The sequence below is a fragment of the Sclerotinia sclerotiorum genome, genomic scaffold (genome assembly GCF_000146945.2).
Source record: "Sclerotinia sclerotiorum 1980 UF-70 scaffold_2 genomic scaffold, whole genome shotgun sequence".
NCBI classification, from domain to species: domain Eukaryota; kingdom Fungi; phylum Ascomycota; class Leotiomycetes; order Helotiales; family Sclerotiniaceae; genus Sclerotinia; species Sclerotinia sclerotiorum.
The window spans coordinates 1-23,197 of NW_001820834.1; the positions used below are offsets into that span (position 1 = coordinate 1).

General features: G+C 42.3%; 9 protein-coding genes across 9 annotated transcripts; 6 read left to right on the forward strand and 3 right to left on the reverse strand.

Moving 5' to 3' along the window:
* Nucleotides 1-92: 92 nt before the first annotated feature.
* On the forward strand, nt 93-1,276 carry SS1G_01078 (hypothetical protein; the record flags this gene model as incomplete). Its single annotated transcript, XM_001596836.1, has 4 exons — nt 93-103; nt 279-384; nt 811-971; nt 1,210-1,276. 4 exons carry the CDS (start codon nt 93-95, stop codon nt 1,274-1,276), a joined length of 345 nt encoding a protein of 114 aa, XP_001596886.1.
* Nucleotides 1,277-2,294: 1,018 nt separating this feature from the next.
* Nucleotides 2,295-4,112, reverse strand: SS1G_01079 (hypothetical protein; the record flags this gene model as incomplete). The annotated part of the gene is made up of 6 exons (XM_001596837.1): nt 2,295-2,317; nt 2,611-2,636; nt 3,015-3,155; nt 3,207-3,241; nt 3,291-3,672; nt 3,796-4,112. 6 exons carry the CDS (start codon nt 4,110-4,112, stop codon nt 2,295-2,297), a joined length of 924 nt encoding a protein of 307 aa, XP_001596887.1.
* A 533-nt stretch (nt 4,113-4,645) lies between these two features.
* On the forward strand, nt 4,646-5,893 carry SS1G_01080 (hypothetical protein; the record flags this gene model as incomplete). The annotated part of the gene is made up of 4 exons (XM_001596838.1): nt 4,646-4,779; nt 4,841-5,532; nt 5,598-5,736; nt 5,791-5,893. 4 exons carry the CDS (start codon nt 4,646-4,648, stop codon nt 5,891-5,893), a joined length of 1,068 nt encoding a protein of 355 aa, XP_001596888.1.
* Nucleotides 5,894-6,451: 558 nt separating this feature from the next.
* SS1G_01081 (hypothetical protein) lies at nt 6,452-8,801 on the reverse strand (the record flags this gene model as incomplete). The annotated part of the gene is made up of 5 exons (XM_001596839.1): nt 6,452-7,510; nt 7,565-8,145; nt 8,199-8,390; nt 8,441-8,474; nt 8,523-8,801. 5 exons carry the CDS (start codon nt 8,799-8,801, stop codon nt 6,452-6,454), a joined length of 2,145 nt encoding a protein of 714 aa, XP_001596889.1.
* An 893-nt stretch (nt 8,802-9,694) lies between these two features.
* SS1G_01082 (predicted protein) lies at nt 9,695-10,785 on the forward strand (the record flags this gene model as incomplete). Its single annotated transcript, XM_001596840.1, has 3 exons — nt 9,695-9,822; nt 9,934-10,088; nt 10,580-10,785. 3 exons carry the CDS (start codon nt 9,695-9,697, stop codon nt 10,783-10,785), a joined length of 489 nt encoding a protein of 162 aa, XP_001596890.1.
* A 1,417-nt stretch (nt 10,786-12,202) lies between these two features.
* SS1G_01083 (hypothetical protein) lies at nt 12,203-15,199 on the forward strand (the record flags this gene model as incomplete). The annotated part of the gene is made up of 1 exon (XM_001596841.1): nt 12,203-15,199. One exon carries the CDS (start codon nt 12,203-12,205, stop codon nt 15,197-15,199), a length of 2,997 nt encoding a protein of 998 aa, XP_001596891.1.
* Nucleotides 15,200-16,323: 1,124 nt separating this feature from the next.
* SS1G_01084 (predicted protein) lies at nt 16,324-16,953 on the forward strand (the record flags this gene model as incomplete). Its single annotated transcript, XM_001596842.1, has 1 exon — nt 16,324-16,953. The coding sequence occupies one exon, from the start codon at nt 16,324-16,326 to the stop codon at nt 16,951-16,953; it is 630 nt and encodes a 209-aa protein (XP_001596892.1).
* Nucleotides 16,954-17,745: 792 nt separating this feature from the next.
* Nucleotides 17,746-18,259, reverse strand: SS1G_01085 (predicted protein; the record flags this gene model as incomplete). The annotated part of the gene is made up of 4 exons (XM_001596843.1): nt 17,746-17,916; nt 18,062-18,091; nt 18,120-18,142; nt 18,187-18,259. 4 exons carry the CDS (start codon nt 18,257-18,259, stop codon nt 17,746-17,748), a joined length of 297 nt encoding a protein of 98 aa, XP_001596893.1.
* Nucleotides 18,260-19,404: 1,145 nt separating this feature from the next.
* Nucleotides 19,405-19,924, forward strand: SS1G_01086 (predicted protein; the record flags this gene model as incomplete). The annotated part of the gene is made up of 2 exons (XM_001596844.1): nt 19,405-19,842; nt 19,901-19,924. The coding sequence occupies 2 exons, from the start codon at nt 19,405-19,407 to the stop codon at nt 19,922-19,924; spliced, it is 462 nt and encodes a 153-aa protein (XP_001596894.1).
* Nucleotides 19,925-23,197: the final 3,273 nt, after the last annotated feature.

A 23,197-nucleotide genomic window follows, 5' to 3' on the forward strand; every position in this document is an offset into this window, starting at 1 on the left:
GCTTTCGAGAATGCTTCTTTCCGTCTTTGTCTGCTCCACCAATCTCTTGTGAACTGTCAGAGATGCCTTTTTGAACTGTTTCTGAGCAAACAATGTCCCTGTTGTACGTTGCTTAACCAAAATGACGGTCCCAAATGTTCCCTTTCCTAAGCATCGTAAAGATTCGAAGTCATCGGCAGCCATCTTTCTCGCAATTGTATCCTGAACCAAACCTCCTTCAATTGCGCCCAGCATTGGCTCTGCACGCACACTTTCACTGACAAAATCGTGTTCCAAAGGGATCTCATAAGTTGTGCTATCGGATCGTTCATCATCGCTCAAGTCGTCAGACGTCGTTGCTGTGCTGCTTTGTGGTTGAGATTGAAATTGGTTGCGCACCAGAGAGTTTGTCCTAGATTCATTCTCTAAATTCAGCATATCGAGTTGTAGCTTCATCTGACTAATACCACCCATTCCCGGAGACTTGAATGGTTTCAAGGAAGGGCTGCAATTTGCGCTGACAACATCACTAATTTTTGGATTGTATCGTGCTGGAGTATTGCAGCCATAATCGGAATCTTCATCTCCTGAAGCAGCAGGAGTTTGGAAGCCTCGAATTGTAGTTATGGCTGATTTCTGTTGTGCCTGTGATTGATTCATGGTGCACCACGTCGACGTTCAGCGTCAGCACGAATTTGGGAACGATAATTTCGATGTAACTTTTGGTGATTCTTCGATGAGCGCATCAGGTTCTTGCAGTGAAATGAAAAGACTTCTGTATAATTTGTTTCGATATGCATTTGCTGGTAATACAATTAATTATTCTATTAGAGGGCGGGTAGAATGAAATCTATATTATTGTCTCCCAAGGAGGTGGTAAATAAGAGGGAGAAGGGAGAGAGAGGGAGAGGAAGAGGGAGAGGGAGAAGGAATAATAGTAAGAAGGGAGGATCAAGAAAGTTCCAAGATTTTGTTTGGGTAAATGGTGGATGGTGAGTGGTGGATGAGCGGATGAGTGGATGAGTGGATGCTATGGGTACAGTAAGATCTTATTATTACGGAGTACAGAGTACAGGTGTGTAACTGGGGAAAGCCTATTTTAATGGATTTGTGTGGGATGATCACTGATGATTACCGCATTTTTACTATTCACCTTCCCCGATTAGGCTTTAAACTTCCGATTTTGGCTTCAAAATCACCTGAGCTGAAAGGCTGACAGTTTAATTACAGGGCTGCCGGGGCTGTAAACTTAAAATGGTTACAGCCCAATGATGATAATGCTGGGAAAAGAAAATGAAAAACAGAAAAGATTCATTCAAACCCTTTCAGATGATTCATTTACTGCTGATACTCACGACCTTGTGATGAATACTATGTCTGACATTTATTAACAATGGTTCAACAATAGTCCTCCTGTCTTCCCAATCCTACTATTTCAATAATCTCTTATCTGGAAAATAAGGTTATTGATTCTAGCATTGCCTTCTTTATTTCCTCTCCCCTGAATTACGATTCTGACGCAATGTGGAACATGCGCCATTTGTCCCAGCTGATAGATGCTTCACCTATGCACAAACAACCACATTCATATCCTCCGTATAATTCTCCTCTTCACGTCTGCCATGCCATTTAATGGTAATCGCTATTTCAATCGAACTCCACAGCTGGATATTGATGCAATCTTGAGCAAGGCGACCTGGACTTTTGCGGAAAAGCTTTGCTACAACAACCTAATATGTCAACACACATGCAAGACATTCATGGAACATGAACAACACTAATTCTTCTTACCACTCATTGCGCACAGGTGATTTAGGCCTCAAAGCGAGCGTTATTTCGAAAGAAGATTGCCGTCAGTATGCGAATTGTCAAGTTTCTGCAACAACCTCATCCTTCAAGCAGATATCATGCGTTTTCCACAACTACCTCTTCATCCTTTAAACATCCTTCTCCGATAAGTAAGCTAAGAGCTTGACTTAAGCTGGTGCTAATCGCGAGTATGTTCGAGCATAACACACGCAAAGATACCTACTCAAATATCTTGTCGACTTTCTTCTCTCCGGCCACCTTTCGGGAAGCGTCCGTGACGTCGCATTTGAAGAAGGGTTGGCTGGCCAGTTGGAAATATTACAAAAGTGGTCAACGCGGGCAAACAGGAGGTTGAAAGGTCGGAGTGATATGGAAGAATAATGATGGTTTTCAAGGTAGAGAGGCGCAAAGTTCTTGTTGAGGACATAATCCGCAGGGCATCATCATCTGAACCTTCCTCCTCCATTAAAAACTCCATATTCAGCGCGACTGAGTCCATTTAAGAATCACTTTTGCCATTCCGAAAAACCTATGAAAGGAGCGGACTGTCAGTTACAAACCAAGTATCGAGATGAATCAGTTCAAAACTTGGAGCCTCCGAGGAAGGTTACAACGCAGCAGTTTGCCATGCCAAATCTACACAACTGATGTTCGATTCATACTATTTGCTCATTTTGTCAAATCATGAATAAAGTACTGTATATACTCCTCAGATGCTGCAGCATCCCCTTTGTGATGTAATTGTGTTTCGTTTCTCTTATTAAATAGCATAACTGTCAGATGAAAATGGGTATTTTTTCTTTTCCTAACACCTACGCGAACGACCTGGCCATCTGTGCACCCCTAAGCTGTACTTTTATGTGAGAAATATTTGCTTTGAAGCTTGTCTCGTCAGTATCAAGTATACTGAAAGAGCTCAGACCTTACCAAATATGCCTCCTTTGGTTCACCTCAATATAGGCGCTTCAAAATGTAAGTGACACATCCCAGGTACGAAATTTAGTGTGTAAATGTGGCAGTCGCCGCTGATGTGTGTGGATCGCCTCGCTTGTCAGGATTCGACAACCAAACCCTTCATACTACAACAATTTCAGAAGTAAAGGTAGGAATAATACAGCCTTGCCGAAGAATATATCGCTTGTTCTACAATTATATGTACACAGATCTTAATGTGGCCTAACATCCACGTAATTTTGCTCACCTTGAGCGCCATGAAATTTTCTTACTCTAAATAACCCCCTCTACCATTGATATCACCTTGAAGCTGTAAGAATGTTTCTTTATCGTGCCCTGGTATCACTTGACCTTTGGTGGTAGATTCCAAACGCTTCAATCGCTGGGTACTTTGGAACCAGGCTGGATGATCACTGTGGCTTCATGTTAGCTTAGTCTGCTTCGTTGGTATCGGACATTCATACCGTGCGAGCCATCCCTGAGGTACTCCATCTCGCCACTATTACATTATCAGCAGGATATTGATGGTAACGGATGAAGGTCCTTACATTTTCAATGACGTGGCAGTGATCACTGATAAATAAAAACGTTCCGGTTTCACGAAGGTTTAGTTGCATTCCCACAAGACCATCTGTGTGACCTGGAAGATGATGAAGTGTAATTCCCTGGCAAAAGTCCAAGGTTCTTTCATCAAATGTTTTCCAATTCAAAGATAACTTCTTAACATCAGCACTTGTGATACTCCCCAAAAAATAAAAGATCGAGCTTACATCCATATAACTTTGCAAGTAGACGCCTGCATCCGCACCAGTAGCAACGGACCAGAATGCCGACCTCAACTCCTTATCGTGTACCCAGATCTCGACATCCTTTCTGTCCAAGAATTGATCCAATCCACCGGCGTGATCTAGGTGCATGTGGCCGAGAATTCTGCATTCATGTGAGTATATCTTCTCCATTCATTTGTTATAGGGGATCTACATTTTTTTAACATCCTCCAACTTGTGTCCCGTGGCTTCAATTGCTGCTTTCAGTTCATGTCTAGGTTCATACTTGACCCGTGCAAAAACATCCACTATATCTGGACCCCAAACCGTGGGATAATCAACTCCACATCCCGTTTCCCAGAGTATGACACCTTCGAAAGGATGGTCAATAAGAACAGCATACACTGGTAGTTCTCTTCTTTTGTTCACAAAGTTCTCTCCTTCTGTAGATTTCAATGATGTATTACCACCTCTCACGACAAACCCTTCATCACATTCCAACCATCCGAGTTCGAGTAGATATGCTTTCGTTCCAGGGGGACAGACATTGGAAATATGACCTGGTACTGCGCCTGTGTCGAGAGCTCGTTGTATTCCTGCCATTGCGATTGTACCTGTATATGTGTAATTTGATGGTTCAATTTTGGATTATGACAGAGGAGAAGTAGGGATATCGTGCGAGATTTGTAATATGATGAAATGAGTAATTCTTATAGTCGTTACAAACCAATCAACCCCGCTCTTGGTAGTCACTTCGTCTTATCACAAACATGACATCTCGTAGGATCATACCTGCAGACTTCCGTTGAACAAATGACTCTTGTGGCGGTGGTCGAGGAACTTTGTTACTTCAACAGTCCTAGTTTCCTCTTGGCGATGTTGTTTGACTGGATGTATCAATTCCGGGTTGAATAGAAATCGTGAAGCCCCAAGTTCTTCCCCGCTAATTACCCTTCCTCGAGATGGTGATCCTCGCCCCGGCAGTGGAGGGGTTTGACTGATTACCTAATCAATAAATCAAAGCTTCCGAGGTATTTAGAAATCAATCCTTAAAACACAATCCGATCTTCCAATTTCTGCATAATCATTTCAAATATTCTATCATCATAACAGCAAGCATCTAATCCGTTGATACAATGTCCCAAGATACTATGAAAGCCGTTGTTTTTCACGGTACTCTAGATGTTCGACTTGAGGATCGTCCCATCCCGAAAATTGTTGATCAAACCGACGTCATTGTCAAAGTTAAATACTCGGCACTATGCGGAAGGTCAGTTACTTTGGCGTGTAAAGCTCGACGTGTGAAGTTGGAGATTGACAGCTTTCTACAGTGAACTTCACGTTTTCCGAGGACATCAAGCCTCGAAAACAGGCTTCATCATGGGTCACGAAACTATAGGCACAATTGTTGAATTGGGTAGCGACGTAAAGACACATAAGAAAGGCGATTTGATTGTCATGCCCTTTACTGCGTCTTGTGGTGAATGTTTTTATTGTACGAGAGGGTACTCCTCGCGATGTGAGAAATGCTTGTTGTTCGGATGTCCTTTGCTTGATGGTGGTCAGGCTGAGTATATGAGAGTACCATTGGCAGACTCCACGGCTGTTGAAGCTCCTGATGGTATTGATGAGAAGAAGTTGGTTTTGATGGCGGACATTTTTCCCACTGGATATTTCGCGGCTAGAAACGCTTTTGATGGAATGTCACCAGAAACCATAAGCAACAGTGTTGTGGTTTTGATTGGGTGTGGGCCAGTCGGTCTTTGTGCCTTGATTAATGCTTTAGAGTATAAACCGAAAGTTGTGATAGCCATTGATCGTGTGGAAAGTCGGTTGGAACTGGCTAAGAAGTTGGGTGCTGAACCTTGGAATGACCTGACGAATAAAGAAGGGTTGACACAACGAGTGAAAGAATTGACTGATGGACGAGGTGCCGATTGCGTAATTGAGGGAGTGGGACATGCAGATGCGTTGAGAACTGGATTCGATTTATTGCGGCCATGGGGAAACATCGCGAGCTTTGGTATGTTGACCTATTGACAGCTTAGCTTAAGAGGAATTTCTCCGCTAATCGGCTATAAACTATAGGTGTGCAGCAAGATGAAATCCCTTGGTCGGGAAGCGAGGCGTATGGGAAAAATGTGAAATCACAGTTCGGAAGATGTCCTGTTCGAAGTGTTTTCCCTCAAGCTATGGAAGTTCTGAAAAAGAACCAACATAAACTCGAGTAAGTTACTCGATATCTCGGTGACTCCGGCCTTAGGATTCTAACAGAATACAGATTTATGACTGATAAAATCATGCCATTAAGTCAAGCGGTCGAAGGATATGATATCTTTAATAAAATGCAAGTGCACAAGGTTATATTTGAGCCCGGACATTGATTCTCTCCATTGAACACTTCATTCCATGGTTTAGCGCAAGAACTGGTGGACTAGCTTACAGTGATGGGAGTAGTATGATTTATTATTGTGGTGACTGATGCTGAAGCAATGGATATTTTATCAATACGTTTAAACAAAAATGATATGTTCTATAGTACATATCCACTGTAATATATTCAACTGTCAATTAGAGTTACTGGAGTCCATATATTTGAGTGGAGTATACCTATTTCGGAAAGTTATTCAAAAATATTCCATTGAGTATAGGTTCTATACTGAAAATGCGGTACACCCATTATAGTGAAGGCTGAAGGTTGTAGAATTTGGCCGTATACTACTCCTGCCACAGCTAGTTCAGATATGAGGAAGGAAATGTTGAGTGTGCTGGCAACTTATTCAGTCCTTATTGTAATCAGATGTGAGATCTCACAGCAACTCACGACACAGGAGCCAAAGAACAAGCATGGTTAAAATCATAAACCGTGAATACAAATCTTACAAGTCAGATAAAAAGTTCGTCATCCATGCGACCATTTCTAGCTAGTAATAGATTCTGCCTTATTCATCCAAAGCAAATCTTTCAACGAACCTGAATGTCTTCAATCCAGCTTCGAAATCCTTAACAAACGCATTTACATCCGTTGCATTACTATACACGCCTGCCCCAGAAGATATTTGCGCAACGTTTAACGCCGTTTTCGCACCTCCTAAAGCTCCAACAGGTTTTCCCCAGTTGTACCCATCTAACAAGATCTGACGAGGGCGGTCAGCAGGGAAGTACGTTGATTTTGATCCATTTGTGAATAGTATCTCGGCACCATCGGTTACAATGATGCCATCAAATAGTGTTGCATCCGATGCGCTGTAGGTTGCATCTATTCCACTTGTCAAGATCTCCCCCACAACTTTTACATTCACACCAGATGTCGAAAATGCGGTTACCAGATTGGACGCTTGCGTTAAACTTCCATTGTTTTTGACAGTTACCAAAACTCCAACATTAAGTGTCGCGATGGTTGGCAGTTCATTTCCGAATATTGTAATGGAAGAAGTTTTGTTATCATTGTAGTAAGTATCATCTGCTTCCGGAACAGGTAGGTTCAAGACTGCAGCGACACGTGCGGCAAGATTGTGCGAAACGCGGTTAAGTTGAATGAGGACATTCGATTTCACCACGTCAGATGTGAGCTGCGAGGTTTCGAATCTAATGGCGTTGATGAGAAATTGTTGTTCCACTGGTATGAGAGAATTGTAAAACAATCTAGGTTGAGACCAAACGTCCGAAAAGGTTGACGACACCGTCCTTACCAGGTTGCCTGAGACGGTCCTTCCAGGGGCTGTGAAGAATCCCCTACCAACTTTTTGATTTGCTTGCTTTGGATTGGCATTACTGAGAGTATTTGGAGAGTATGCAGCGGTGTTAAGTGGGATAAATTGTTGTGCTGCACCATCACGATTGTTGTTATGAACTGGGACGTGTGGGCGATTGATAGGAAGTTGTTCGAAATTTGGTCCACCGTGGCGATTGAGCTGCGTATCTAAGTATGAAAAGATACGTCCTTGAAGAAGAGGATCATCTGTAAAATCCACACCACGAACGATATGTCCTGGTTGGAACTATAGTATCCGCGGTTAGTATAATGTGCAACGAAATGCAGAGTCATTTCTCACCATAATTTGCTCCGTTTCCGCAAAATAATTTCTTGGATTGGCATTCAGCTTCATGACTCCAATTCTTTCAACTGGAACAAGTTCTTCAGGAATCATCTTTGTGGGATCCAAAAGATCAAATCCAAACTTTAAAACATCGTCTTCTTCCACAACTTGAATGCCTAGCTCCCATTCAGGACCATTCCCACTTTCAATGGCATCCCATAAATCCTTTCTGTGGAAATCGGCATTCTTCCCCGCTAGCACTTGGGCTTCCTCCCAGACTAAACTTGCCTTTCCTTGTTTACTCTTCCAATGCCATTTGATCAACTTGGAACTACCGGAATCAGTGACTAGACGAAATGTATGAACACCAAAACCATCCATGTGACGAAATGACCTTGGAATTCCATTTCCAGCCATTGCCCAAAAGAGAGTATGAAGTGAGCTTGGTTGCTGACTGAAGAAATCCCAAGCGGAGTCGTGAGCTGTTGCGGCCTGGGGAATCTCGTTGTCCGGAGATGGTTTGACAGCATGAATCAAATCAGGGAATAGGATTGCATCCTGAATGAAGAAAACGGGAATGTTGTTTCCAACAATGTCTAATTTCTTGTTAGTCTCCCTTTACCACTAGTGTCCGACGAGAGTAGCTTACCAAAATTCCCTTCGTCAGTGTAAAACCTGGTAGCAAAGCCATGGACATCGCGCGCAGTATCAGCACTACCTCTACTTCCCGCTACCGTGGAAAACCGCACAAAAACAGGCGTTTCTTTGCCTTGTTCATTGAGAAAGCTAGCTGCAGTGATATTGCTGTAGTTTCCATAACTTGTGAAAACGCCATGGGCGCCTACATGAATGTCAATTGTCTATCCATAAGGAATAGGGTACGATGCTTACCGGCACCTCTAGCATGCACGGCACGTTCGGGAACCTATGGAACAAGTTAGAACAATTATTTCAAAAGAGAAGAAGAGCATACCCTTTCATGATCGAAGTGTTGTATCTTTTGACGAAATATGAAATCTTCAAGCAGTGTTGGACCTCTCTCCCCAGCTTTCAAACTAGTGTCCTCTTGCATAGGCCCACCTGCGTCGGTGGTAAAGTGTGCATCGGTATCGTTAATTGTGAATTGATTCAAGAAACTAGAACTACTGGCTTGAGCATCAATAGATTCACGCTTTTGAAGTGGTGTGTCAAATCCGTACGGACATTGAGCCGTAACCAAGCCCACGAGGCTTAGGACTGCTGCCAATTGCATATTGGGGCAATTTGCTGTAGAGGTTGATGGGCTGGTTTGATGGAAAGCTCAGTCTACCAAAATGATAAAAAGGTGAGCTGGAAGGTATTCTTATACCTAGAAAAGGTTGGCACGGGCACATAAGGGATGTTGGAAATCATTGCAGTGTAAGATGAATGAGACCCATCTTCTTTGATGGATCAACCTAACCAAAGCTTATAGACGGCTATTAAAAACATGGATTACACGTTACCCATTTGATATGAAGCCGAGACTATAACCTTCCCTGCAGCTCTTAGTACAGAGCAGCTGTTGAATATGCTAATAAAAGTTGAGTGTAACACGAATCTTTTCATCCCGAGCCAATCAGGAAAAAGGATTGTAAGCATGAAGGTTTCTGAACTATATTTGCTTGAAATTAAAAACGCATGGTAGTAGAATTTAACTGGGCAGCGACGTGCAATCATAGATGCTGTGGTGCTCGAATGCTCGATCATACGACATCACCAATCAAAGTTAGTTGGGACGTTGATCTGTGATCAAAATCGATATTTGATCCCCACTTTTGTTCACGGTTTCTGCGGCTTTCCTCGAGACCATGACCCGGCAGATGAAAGGAAGATCCACTGCTATCACCAAAAATAAACCTTTGATTGTTGGATGAGCCAATGGATTTTGCAAAATGCATGCGAGTTCTTGTCCGAAAAAAAACCCAATATTCTCCAGGCCTGCTAAAGCAATCACACAAATCTTCACCACACAACGCAATAAACGCTAAATCGGGGTCCGAAGGGGAGTTCCCCCAGACCAGAGACTAATGCCGAGGATTCCAGACGTGATAGTTTGCATGAAGATGAACTCGAATGAAAAATGATTCAACGACGATGGTGGGTCGTACGCATATAAAAACCCAAATGTTTTCCGGTCCCCAGAAACTTGGCAACGCCAAACAAAAATCAATTGGCCTCGCTTGTCACACAATTAGTCCCCACGAAGCCTTGTACAAACTAGCCACTGGCTCGTCCCGGACCATTAGGGCAATGTTCAACAGAGAATAACTGCGCAACTTCAATAAGCAAGTAAGACCGCCCTGTACCAGTAGTACTAATTGCTAGTGTTGTTCAGCAAACACCAAATGAAAATTTGTAGACAGAGTAAAAGTTGAAAAACGGCGTGAAGCTACAGAACTCATCCGATTTGTGGAAAGCCTCCACACCCCCATAAACCTTATCCCGATATCAAGCTTTACGTGTGAAAAATCTGTCCACATTTCTTGGCTTTGCGTCATGAAGGTGGTTGGTAATGTTGGTAAGCAAAGGCCCAGCAAAGATAGTCTCGAACACGGAAGGTAGACCTCGATTCCAATCTGGAGCTCCACAATGGATACCAGTATTTGCATGCTCGTCTGAAAGATTACAAACTTCTGGAAAGCCAAGAGGATGAATGACCACGAAATTCGCACACGACAAACCGACGGTAATCAATCGCGTTGATGAGAATCACATCGCCAGCAAGACCATGTTTAACTTTCCAATCCATCGGTGACTGGAATGTTTCTCTAACGCAGAATTCAAGACGGCAGCCCAAGTGCGAGTTATCTTATCTTTGACAAGAAATGGTCAAACATCAATCAATTAACATGCTGTCGACTTCAATCCGGACCAGTCGTGTAATCGACGTTTTGTTCCATAGCCCCGTCTGCTGTAGCTCAAAACCAGATGAGAATTTTTGGCAACATATGCAATTTCTCAAGGCTTTCCATCAGGAGACTTCTGACCCGTAGTCTAAGCATATCGCAGAGTTTGAGCTTTGCAATTCCCCAAGGTGGCTGAGAAAGTGGTATGACCTGACACGCGACGAAACTATATCTCATGTGCTTTTTCAGTTTGTTTATCTCGATGAGATGAGATCGGATGACATCGCAGTTCCCCAACGAAACAGTTGCTCAACGAACATTCGAGTTTCATCAAATTTCTCACAGGCAAGAAGACGTGAGCTTAATTAGTTTAATGTCAGCAAGTCGCAAGCTGGAACTTTGAACGCTCTCATTGATCATCTGTTCGTCAACATCGCGAGACGAAGCTTACTTCGATTCATCATAACCTTTTGGATTGAGCGAGGGATTCAGGAAATGTACGAAAATAAATAATCACAAGAAGACAAAGATTCGGTCGATCGGAATAAGATAGAAGTGGTAAGAGATTAACTAAACCAGACTAGGCGACACAAACATAATTCATCAATCCTTTTCACCATTGGTGCGTTATTCACATGCGGAATATCCATTTCCCAGATGAATTGAACAATTGATGTAAGACTTGGTCTTTTTGTCTTTGAATGGTTCCCTGGGTTATGTGGTGATGATTTGGTACGCTTGATCCTAAGATTACTTCTAGAAGGTAAGATTTGACTTCAAGGTACTTTAGTCTAGCCAAGCCCATTGGATTTTTCCTCCCGCATCAAGGTCTTACAACTTTATCCAACCAAAAGCTTTTGACCGGCACAACATAGAGCTTTTTGACGCTCCACGTATTCAAACATCTTTAATACTCTTCGCTATTTCTTTCGCTACATTCTTCGCTTTGTCTTTCGCTCTATTCTTCGCGAAATTAGTAAAACTCTAGTTTAGGTTCAAGTATGTATACATAGAAGTGAGTATGTATACATAGGTAAGATCTTACTTCGTATATGTATGTACGGAGTTTTTAACCTTTCCGCTTTGCCGATCCGATTCGCATTAATCCCCCAGTTCACCCCGCTTCACCCCAAATCAACCCCGATCCACCCCCCACATTACACAAATTACTCGCTGAAATGTCCCTCTATTCCCCGCAACGAGCCTAACCACCAACCTCACTTCGCACTCTCTAGAGGGAAACCAACAACTTCAAAGACAGCACAGACTACCACTTTGCGACCAATACAAGTCAAAAAGTATACCATTGGATGCTTTCAAGGGTCTAATGGCTTAATGACATAAAATACGTCAATTAAGTTGATCAAAAGTACTACTCGAGTACGAACTAGCTTAATTACATTTCCTTGAATAAATATAACATGGCATATTATAACATAACATTTTGGCCCTTCTATACATGATCTATACGGACAGCTGTCGAAGTTCTATCCACAGCATCTAAAAGTCGTATCGCATTTCAATATTCTCCTAGTAGATCTCTTCATAAATGACGTGGGCCGATCTACTACGGGTCATATTGTTTGGCGGCTTTCGTCTAGGGCAGAGTGCGGGGGAGAAGTGTTCATTTTATATAAACTCACTTGTTTATTCTCCCGAGACTTTCATCACCTCGTTCTTTCCTAATTGCTCAATATCTCCATCATACTTTGGCTTATGGACTTTCTTCCCCTTGCTTTTTATTTTTCACTTTATTCATTACTATACTGAAGGTAGTAAAAGAACAATGAGAGGCAAGCTTGGTGTCACAGTTGCTGCATTTGCGACGGCATTTCTAAATACGACACTTGCTCAAGACTCAACATCATCACAAGCGGATGCGGATACTACCACAAGTTATTGTCCCGTTTACACGCTCACAGCTTCAGTTGATGCCAGCGCACCTATTATCCCAAACATCCACGATCCGCAGGCAATTAATCCACAAGATGTTTGTCCGGGGTATACTGCATCCAATGTGAAGCGAACCTCTCACGGATTGACGGCTTCTCTGTCATTGGCTGGTGATGCTTGCAATGTTTATGGAACGGATATAGATTCCCTCAATCTGACAGTGGAGTACCAATCGAAAGATCGTCTTCATGTGGGGATTGTCCCTACTTATGTTGGACCTTCAAACAGCTCCTGGTTTATCCTCCCAGAGTCACTTGTTGAGAAACCTTCTATTGATGCCGATGCGGACTCTACCACCCTGGATAGTGATCTTAGCTTTTTATGGAGTAATGGTCCGACATTCTCGTTCTCGATATTTCGTCAATCTACAGGGGATGTTCTTTTCTCCACCGTGGGTACTAAATTGGTTTACGAGAACCAATTTATCGAGTTTGCTAGTTCTTTGCCAGAGAACTACAATCTTTATGGATTAGGGGAGTCAATCCATGGGTTTCGTATGGGTAATAACTATACACGAACTTTCTGGGCCGCCGACGTTGGTGATAACATCGATGCGAATATTTATGGCGATCATGGAATATATCTCGATACAAGATATTACGAGGTTGATCCAGGTACGGGAAACATGACCTATGTCTCAAATGTGACGAATGCCACCGAAGATTATGTTTCTTACACTCATGGTGTCTATCAACGAAATGCTCATGGCCAAGAAGTCTTGATGAAACCATCAAACATCACGTGGAGGACACTTGGTGGGAGTATTGATCTGTACTTCTATGCTGGTCCAACACAAGAGAAAGTTACAAAGGCATATCAGATGAGTGCTGTTGGGCTTCCAGCTATGCAACAATACTTTACATTCGGATATCACCAATGTCGATGGGGCTACTCGAACTGGACTGAACTGGGCGAGGTTGTTGACAATTTCGCAAAATTTGGTCTTCCATTAGAGACCATTTGGTTGGATATTGATTACATGAATCAATACCGCGACTTTGAGGTTGACGAACGCAGGTTTGGGCATTTTGAAGGAGCTGAATTTCTCTCAAAGCTTCACGGAAATGGACAGCATATTGTTCCAATTGTGGACTCTGCAATTTACATTCCTAATCCCGAAAACGCAACAGATGCGTATCCACCTTTCAGTCGTGGTAATGAAACCGGCAGTTTTATGCTGAATCCTGATGGTAGTTTGTATGTAGGAAGTGTATGGCCCGGTTACACGGTTTTCCCTGATTGGATTGGGTCCGTGTTGAATGGCACAGGAGCACACAAATGGTGGATAGACGAACTTACAACATGGCATTCAAATTTTTCCTTCGATGGCATTTGGATTGACATGAGTGAAGTTTCTTCTTTCTGTGTTGGCTCGTGCGGAAGCAACAATCTCACTCTCAATCCCGTTCATCCACCATTTCTCCTACCAGGCGAACCAGGAAATGTCGATTTCAACTACCCGGAAGGGTTTAATCTCACTAATTCTACTGAAGCGGCATCTGCATCTTCTGCCTCTGCCAGTCAATCCTCAGCTTATGCTACCTCAACAGCAACAACATCATCTTCCACGACTTATATCCGCACAACACCAACACCGGGTTCCCGCGATATAGTTTATCCTCCATACGCCATTAACAATTTCCAAGGATCATTGGATGTCCATGCAGTGTCACCAAATGCAACGCATCATGGTGGGACTCAAGAATATGACTATCATAATCTATTCGGAACCCAAATTTTAAACGCCACGTATAACGCCCTCCGCAATGTCTTCCCAACTAAACGTCCATTTATCATCGGCCGTTCTACTTTTGCAGGGTCTGGTAAGTGGGCTGGACATTGGGGAGGTGATAATTATTCTCTATGGGCCTACATGTTTTTCTCTATCCCACAAGCCCTATCGTTTTCTTTATTCGGAATTCCCATGTTCGGAGCAGATACTTGTGGCTTCTCCGGCAATAGTGACGAAGAGCTCTGCAATCGCTGGATGCAACTCTCCGCTTTCTTTCCATTTTACCGAAATCATAATACTTTGGCTGCCAATCCACAAGAGCCATACGTGTGGGCATCCGTCATCGATGCCACTAAGGCTGCTACTACGATCAGATATACACTTCTCCCATATATCTATACTACGTTCTACTTGGCACATTCCACCGGCTCAACCGTGATGCGGGCTCTTGCCTGGGAATTCCCCAATGATCCCACCCTAGCTTCTGCAGATCGACAGTTTCTACTCGGCCCAAACATTCTGGTAACCCCTGTCTTGGAGCAAGGCGCTACCTCCGTCGATGGTGTATTCCCTGGATCTGGAAAGGGGCAGGTCTGGTACGATTGGTATAACCAGTCTGCGATTACCTCATCCCCTGGTCAAAACATTACAATTGACGCACCACTCGGTCATATTCCAGTTTATATCCGTGGTGGTGCCATTCTTCCAATTCAGGAGCCTGCATTGACGACTCGAGAATGCAGAAAAAATCCTTGGGGATTGTTGGTTGCATCCAACTTGGAAGGGATGGCTAGTGGTGAACTGTATCTGGATGATGGAGAATCTGTAGTTCCTAATGCTACTCTTTGGGTTGATTTCTCGATGACACAAAATTCATTATACGCATCAGGACGAGGTAGTTACGTCGATAGTAACTCGCTTGCCAATATTACAATCTTGGGTGTATCGTCACCTGTTACCAATGTTGATTGGAATGGTGCTAGTCTCACCAGCGGGTGGACATATAATTCTACTAGCCAAGTCCTTGCTGTCAAGGGATTGAGTAATTCTACGAGTGATGGAGCTTGGACGAGTGATTGGGTGTTGAAATGGGCTTGAAAGGAAATTTCTCAAGGCTAAAAAGACATACTAAAATGGATTGAGGTCATGACCAGATCTTTGAGGCTGGAGTGACTTAACATGGAATGAATTGCAAGAGTGGAGAGTCTGGACGTTGAAAGTATGAAATATTGACGTCATGAACTCCATGTCGAAATAATTCGAGTAAACTAATACACACAATGGATAAATTGTTTTGAATGTGGTTTGCAGATACTGTGTTAAATTTGTCCTACATGAGATCATGCGCATCACTAAAATCAATCCTAGTGGTGTTCAGAATGCGAGGTTATACTTTTTTATGCACAGACTATGATCCTGATGTATATACTTACAATTTTTCCAAGTGAATTTACTCAAAATACCTGTTGGTAGGTTCTCTAAATCAAAAAATATTTATATAAAAAAGACCGTCAACAAGCAATTAAGCCTCATTTCACTTCTCCTTAACTGACCTTTCCTCCCTCCCAGTGCAGAGTGCTCAAGTTTCTTTTCCCCCTATACCGGCCACTACTAATCTTCGAACCTGAAAGCATGGAAAATGCCGCTACTACCTGAGATTGGAATCTTTGCACCTGATATATTGCGGTGTCATCGAAGGTTGTGATAGCATCTAGAAAATGGTACAAATCAACGTTTTGAGAGTTTTCAACCCGAGATCACTAGTCGTACTAAATATTAATCTATCGTTGTGCAGGTTTCCTGTGGCCTGGATTGCAGTCCGACAATCAGAAGCTTTCAATCTATGGATCTAGTCTGGAAGTGGTTGAAATTCTGAATTCATTTCAATTTTGAATCCGTTAAAAAAATTAAAACTCGAATTTAGTCTGCTAGTCCAGACTACTGGACTTTCTGTCGCCATTTCAATATTTTTGAGGGAGAACCCAAACCTCAACCCCGTAAAAATGATATGCTGTCACACCAATTTCCGAGACAAAGACATTGACTGACATTTGTAATATTAGAAGATTCAACATACCACGAGATGTGGCGATAAGATTTTCCTAACCTCCCAGCCCAGACTCAACTCAATCGTTTTGGTCTTTTACTCGCCTTTTCCTTTCGGTCTCGGAGTCTGACTTCCAGGTTTTAACCGTAGAAAGGTAAATGAAAAGCCCAGAAAAATGACACACCCAGAGTCTCCAATTCTGAAACTTTCATCACGGGCTTATTCTCGACCTTCTACTCCCGGAGCTTCTTTTCTTCACACAATATCTTTGAGTAGGTCTACCAAATACTTCTCAAATACAACAGAGATCACTAAAAACCTCACACCAAATGCCTTAGCTTCATTCCCACCTTCTTCGATGGGAATCCACGGAACCGGAGGACCAGAGCCGGTATCGAGATCTAAAACTTCATTGACACTATCACTTTCCGAGGAAGAAACGTTTGGTCATCCTAGTATCGACCTACCAGGCTTGAACACAGTCAGAGATTCTGGATTTGGTTTTAGTGCTGGGTTAAGAACATCAAGGATCGAAGAGAGAAGATCGATTGTTGTTGCGAAAGAGGTGGAAGGAGACGGAGAGGAAAGCTTCAGAGATGTGAATTTGTATGTCCATGAACGGCAAACTGAACAGAGAGGACATGAATTGGGACTAGATGGAGATGAATCAGAGGCAGTGAAGGATAGAAGAATTGCAGAGATGCTTGATCGACAGGCAGATGAGGAGAAGGGAAAAAGTCAAAGATTCTTTGGTCGATTGAAAGATATTTGGGGAAGTGTTTCAAGAAAGCTGTGTTGTTCGTAAAGGGCATATGAGATTACGGATGTCATTTAACATTGTCATGCATGGGGTGCTGGTTTCAACTACTATCGAAATCCAGCTATTCTCAGTTCCTGTGACTTTAGACAGATAGGAATTCTTCGGAGAAATGCTATCCAAAGAACATGAATGCGCGGATCTTAAAGAATCAATTTCTCCGGAAAAAAAATATGATGAGTGCAGAAAGAAAAAAATGGTAAACAAGGATAGAAAATTGACAGCAATCAATATAAACTCCGTCCCTCTCGGATACTCTCTTGCGGCCAGAAAGTACGGAAAGATAAAACTCTGAACGCTAGGAAATATACATTTTCATTGGTCTAATCGCCCCATTTTAGAAATTCTCCTTCTTCTTTAATACAGATTTGGTGTTCGGGGTTTTAAACTTTCTGGCTGCAAGATAAGATCTTACCCTTAATTATGCTTTGATTGTAGGGGTGGAGGGAGGGGACTGATTTATTATTGGAGCTACGATTCTGAGGCTATACGAAGTTATGGCCCCATAGTCGCATTTTCCATTTCTCCACTCTCTTAAAATCGCTACCACCGCAGTTAGGTACGAAAATCAGTTTAGTGTACCTTTCAACGAGTTTGACAGCCGTTAAAAGTTACAACAGTCTGCCAAATCCACCTTCTAAACAAGGTACATTTCAGCAACTTGCTGCATATTTCTGGCGGATCTAACCGTAGTTACTTCTGTCTAAGCCGAGATCCGGTTCGAGTTTATTTGATGGATTGGATCCACGTTGGATTTTTGTTTCATCCACAAAGCAGGATCTAGCGAGGATCCAATACTCCGTGGAGTAACTCATTTGGAGCGTTTGGACGTAAATGGAATTGAGGGTGGTAACGACCCATCTCGGTGGAAAATAGCTCATTATTGAGAGTACTATTGATTTCCAAATGCGCGTTGTTAAGCATAATAAGGTTGATATAACAAGTGCGATTCTAGTGGGGCTAAATATAGTTTCACTCGTACGATAATGATAAATTAACCCTCTTCACACCTACAGCAATAACGCTTTATACTATTCTGACTAGAGTTTCTCCATCATGAACTACTATGGCATTTGACCGACATTCCAGATCTTACATGCAGTCGATTGTCTGCAGCCAGCATAGCCTACCACGTACCAATAACAAACACATACTTCAAACATAAAAAAAAGCCACACTAGATAGCCACAAGCATACAAGTGTTTCCTACAAAATACTAACTTTCTACTGCACTGCGAACCAAAATTTCTGCTGTAAGGAGTAGACAAGCTTCCAGACCAGCAGCTAGTAACATGTTCCGCATTGGCGCTATTGCTTGATTAATAAATAAATTCAACAGCCGTTTCTGGGACTTTAGACCGAGGTAGGATTCGCTTATCAGACGGCAACCAGACCGTTTTATACGGATGAGTAGAAAAAGATTAGCCTCAAAACTATACCCATTTCGATAAATCAGAGCGCTAAAGAGTTAGTGGCATCTGTGATACATCTGTGATCTAATTGATCAAAATTCTTAGTGTTCCGCGAAAAGCCGATGTATCTCTTTAGCTCCTGCTGTCAAATCGCGCTGTAAACAGGGGTATCGATAATCCCGATGATTTTCTTCAACGCTAGAATAGCAGGTGTGTTCAGAAAGTGGATTGTCCACCATCGTGTTTTTCATTTCTCATTCGAAATATGCCAAAGTGGCATGTGCAAATTTGGACCATGATATCGATAACGTTCTTGATCTTTCTCTTGCATGAATCAAATTGCCTTGTATTTTGCCAAGCGAGCTGCACCCTTTCGGCTCCTTTTCACATGTTATTCCGCTTCTTACAAGAGGCTTCTATTTGCTCATGGTAACGAGGAGTTACTCAGCTACATATTAAGTTATGGTACATGGATGCAAGATACATTGCATCAAAATGCAGCAACCTTCAATCGGCTGCGGCCGATAGGCTGTGCATAATAAAAGTCTGCGAGCTCTTTTTTTTCTCGGAAGTCGGGGCCTAGATTTGAACCCAGCTTATTCCCAGCCTCTGCTCAAATCTGAATATCAACGGATAGATAGTGGGGCGATGGATCTACAGGTACGGAAATCTGTTGTCGACTTCTAGTAGTCAAGATGTGTGTTTGCAGCAGTGGAGTTCTATGGAAGAATTCCCTGAAGTTATTGCAAGCTCGACCTGGTATGTGCTATACAGAAGCTCGCCAGGTCATATCTGAACACGAAAGTAGGGTCCAGACTTGTTGAGAAGAGCGGAAGGAACGAAACTTTTATTTTCCGTCAAAAGAACTTGTTCCAAAGTAAGTTGTTTGAGAAGTATATAAGAAAGCGTTGCCTTTGTATAACATCTATCATCCTCATCCTCATCAACTTCTAGTCGAAATCTCAAGTACTACCCATTGTTCGGTCAAATCACATATCTCCAAAACACATAAACCACATCTTAAAAAATGCTTGCCTCATTCATCACTGGCCTCTTGGCCCTCACAACTCTCTCCATATCATCCCCCGTTCCAGTCGCTAAGCGCGACACTGGAGAACTCTACATCCTCGCCAACTGCTACAACAACGTTACATCTGTTTCCTACGCATCCGCCTTCTGGTATTACCCAGATTTCCTCCCAGACTTCCCAGAACCGCAAGCTGTTGCTGTTATCAGCGCCAAAAAAGCTGTTACCTTCGAAGGACTCTCAGTTGCCACTAAAACACCATTCAGATTGACAACCACTATCCCGAAGAATGCAAAATCAGCAGCCTATCAAGAGATTGTTGCATCAGCTACAATTAGCAGTTTTGCCGGCCCAGCTGCAGCAGTGAAAGGAACTGGATTGGCTTTCTATAGCCCTTCAACAGATGTTAACTGCTACAATGAATATTATGTCAGAGATGTAAGTTTGCCATACGCACCATACCTGGATGACAAAAGGGCTAATGAGATGACAACAGAACCAAACTGAAGAAGACCCATGAGCGTTTTGTATCACACAACAATAAATGGAGAGAACGATGCGTGTGGGACTTCGAGTAGAAAAGTGATTGACAAAGAAATGAGTACTCTTGCGAATAACAAGAGTAGATGGATTAATGAATAAATGATGACTAAAGATTACTGCACGGGATATGGGAGACGATGACAAGAACAACAATAATAACGACTTATTCAATAATTAGGATATACAAAATAAAAACAATAGACAGCTCTGTTCTGCACATACAACGTTCCTAATGCTTTTAAGTGCCTTGCAAGTATACCAATGCATTGAATCATACCAGTTGACACTATCGTTGAGCTTTGATAGGACTTTTGATTCAAACTCCAGTCAGGATTTTCATCAGGCATCATCTTCGTACAGCAGAAATTCCATCGACAATAATACCAATGAAAGATATTTTGCGCCCCTAACAATAGCAAGCATTAAACATCTGGGCGCTAAATCCTTACATGAAAAGCTTAACCTCTCCAAGGGAGGGATCTAAATCTACAACCCCGCTGTTAATGAATGCGGCACAGATACCAACACATTTTCATCCCTAGGTTGCGGCCTGCTTACCCTCATTATTCCAGGGACAAACTTCCAGGCTAGCCTCAAAGTGGCAACGAGGCTGTCATCTCGTGATCATCTCGCATTGCTGCCACCGTCCAGACATCAGTTTAAGAAGGACCTTACCAATCTGCCCGAAGACTTTTTCCAATCCATTCGAGATACCCATTCTAGCTATAAAAACCTGAAGTTTTTCAGAAACTACATTAAATCCTTTCAAGCTTTCAGCAAATCCAAGACTAACTAGATTATAGTGCACTCTGGTGACCCGAATAGATGACATTTCGAAGCACCGGCGTATGGTTTTAAGTACTAAGACCTCAGGATTAGCAATTAGGCAAGATATTAAACGGAAAACCGAACTACATTACTCGTTGAGGGCCAAAAGACTCGAGGCAATACTCAACTTTGCTTTCATTTCATATTTGGCTAATAACGAACTAGTTTGACATTAGAGAGAGTTAAATAAGTTTATTGTGAGCATTGGTACCCGTTGACTTGTAGGTAAGGTTTCAATTACCATTAGGGAGCAGCGTAAGGGTTTGATAGAAAGAGGATGAGAGGAAATTTGAAGGAGGGCTGGTATTTGGAGCTTCTTCCCACCATAGCGAATGCTGTTGAGTGACGCTCAGCTAAGAGATTCTTTGTCTATGTCTTAGAAAAGAGATTCAAATGAAATTGAAAGATTCTTTCACGTTCATGGCGTAGGAAAGGACAGGATTTGAATTTGCATTATAGAAATTCGTTGTTAGCATTGTGAGAAACGACTAAAAAGACAACGCATCAGACACAATCATTACACTCTCTTAAAATCTTCAAATATTGTCATATTATTTCTAGACGTTGAAATTTTCCAAATCTCTTCAAATGGCTTCTCTTCAAACACTATGGGAATTCATTACCTCCTGATTTCTGATTCCCGGAAAATCTTGGGAAGAAACTCTTCCAGCTACCTGTGTCTACATTTCAAAACGTTACAGCTTTTGCGCCCCAATTAGGCATCACCTCGAAGTTTATAAATCCGAATTCGATCATGCGTGGTATTAATAGTGGTTTCTAGTATCATGGTATTTTAATAATAATATTTATTATCGTGAGGACCTGGACAATCTTCTGAATTATGCGGCCGGTGAAGCTGAAGGGGAGGATCGTGAATTTTATTGATTTCTTGGAAGCCCATCCGCAAAAGACTGCATGACTGATGAGTGTTTCGCAGGGGTCTTTTCACTTGCAATTGCACGCAAAAATCATGGTGGACGTAATTAGGTAGAATTATACTGATTGGTATATTAAACCATAGTTTCTGCTATAACCACCTATGTCTCTATAATACTTTGTGCGCGTAGGCTTCCTCACTTTATCCGGAAACATGTTGACCTCAATATTGTCATCAACGCATGCATCTCAGCTATTCTACAGGAAATGAAACATTGGTAACGCATTCGTCTACAAGCCTTAGTAACAAACAAAAGGATTTAAGTATACCTACGCTGCTCCGGGCTGACTCTCGATTGATATTTTTGTGAGGAGTCGGGCTCCTAGACCATCTGATATATAACTACTGACTCCTTGATGCTTCGGTATTCTACCATTGATTTCAGCCAGTAAATTAAAAACAAAGCCCGGGAAGAAGTTGGTGTAGCTCTGGCCTTCGGTACTGGATTCTGACAGTTTGATTGATTTTTCATGCCATAAAGAAGATACTGAATGTATCGGCTGATGCTATGAATAGGCCCATTACAGCTTCCATATTGAGCATCGTTTATCGTTGCTTTCTTGGCGGAAATGGTAGTCACACTTGGAATCTTGTACCTGTATCAACGGTTACGTGAGTATAATTCCCATCTGTGATATTTTTGCCTAGCTCTAATCGCAAATAGCTTTCGGCAGTCTCATCGACGATATTAATTGGTTTCATCATTGATTGTGCTTGACACTTTTCAAAACTTCGGCGCACGTATGAGAAGTTCTTCTTGAAGGCTGTTCTATAATCGCAACTTTCTTTTGTTGCAACACGCAAGTTCCCAAAAACAAGAGGGAGAAGACTCAAGAGGGCTAAGCCGGCGCCTTAGATGTATCCTGGTCTCGATTTTAGGGCTTACGTAGGAACTTTACCTGGAACAGTTTTTGATGAAAACGAAAACACTAAACGAAGTAAACAAAAAACTGAAAAAACAAATAGCTTGGACGTGACGCACCACGAGGGGAAAAGTCAGCCGGAGTCGAGAACGATATTTTACGATAAGTTGTCGGGAAGCCAAGTTGAACCATGGCTATATCCAAGGAGGTAATAAAGTCATGAGAAGAGGAATATGGGAGAATATGGTGGCAAAGATAAGCATGTGAACTATGATATAAGGGAATATAATCATATATTATGACAATGTTTAATATCGCTTGACACATCTCCAGATCATGACAACCGTATCAGAAACGATGATGAAGGAGTTTGTGTGACAATGGTCACGAGCATTCCATCGGGATAAATCGGTATATACACGACCTGTAATGAGTTGGTCCCATTCCTTACTGTGCTGCGAAAACGAGTACGTGCCCATTGATGACGACGACCACAACCATATAAGTTCAACACCAAATAATGAAAGCAACTGAATTCATGACAACCATCCCAAAGATCATTGATTGAGGAAAGTAACAAGTCACTTGAGCGATATTCCTTCAGGGTGGAAACAACTTCAAG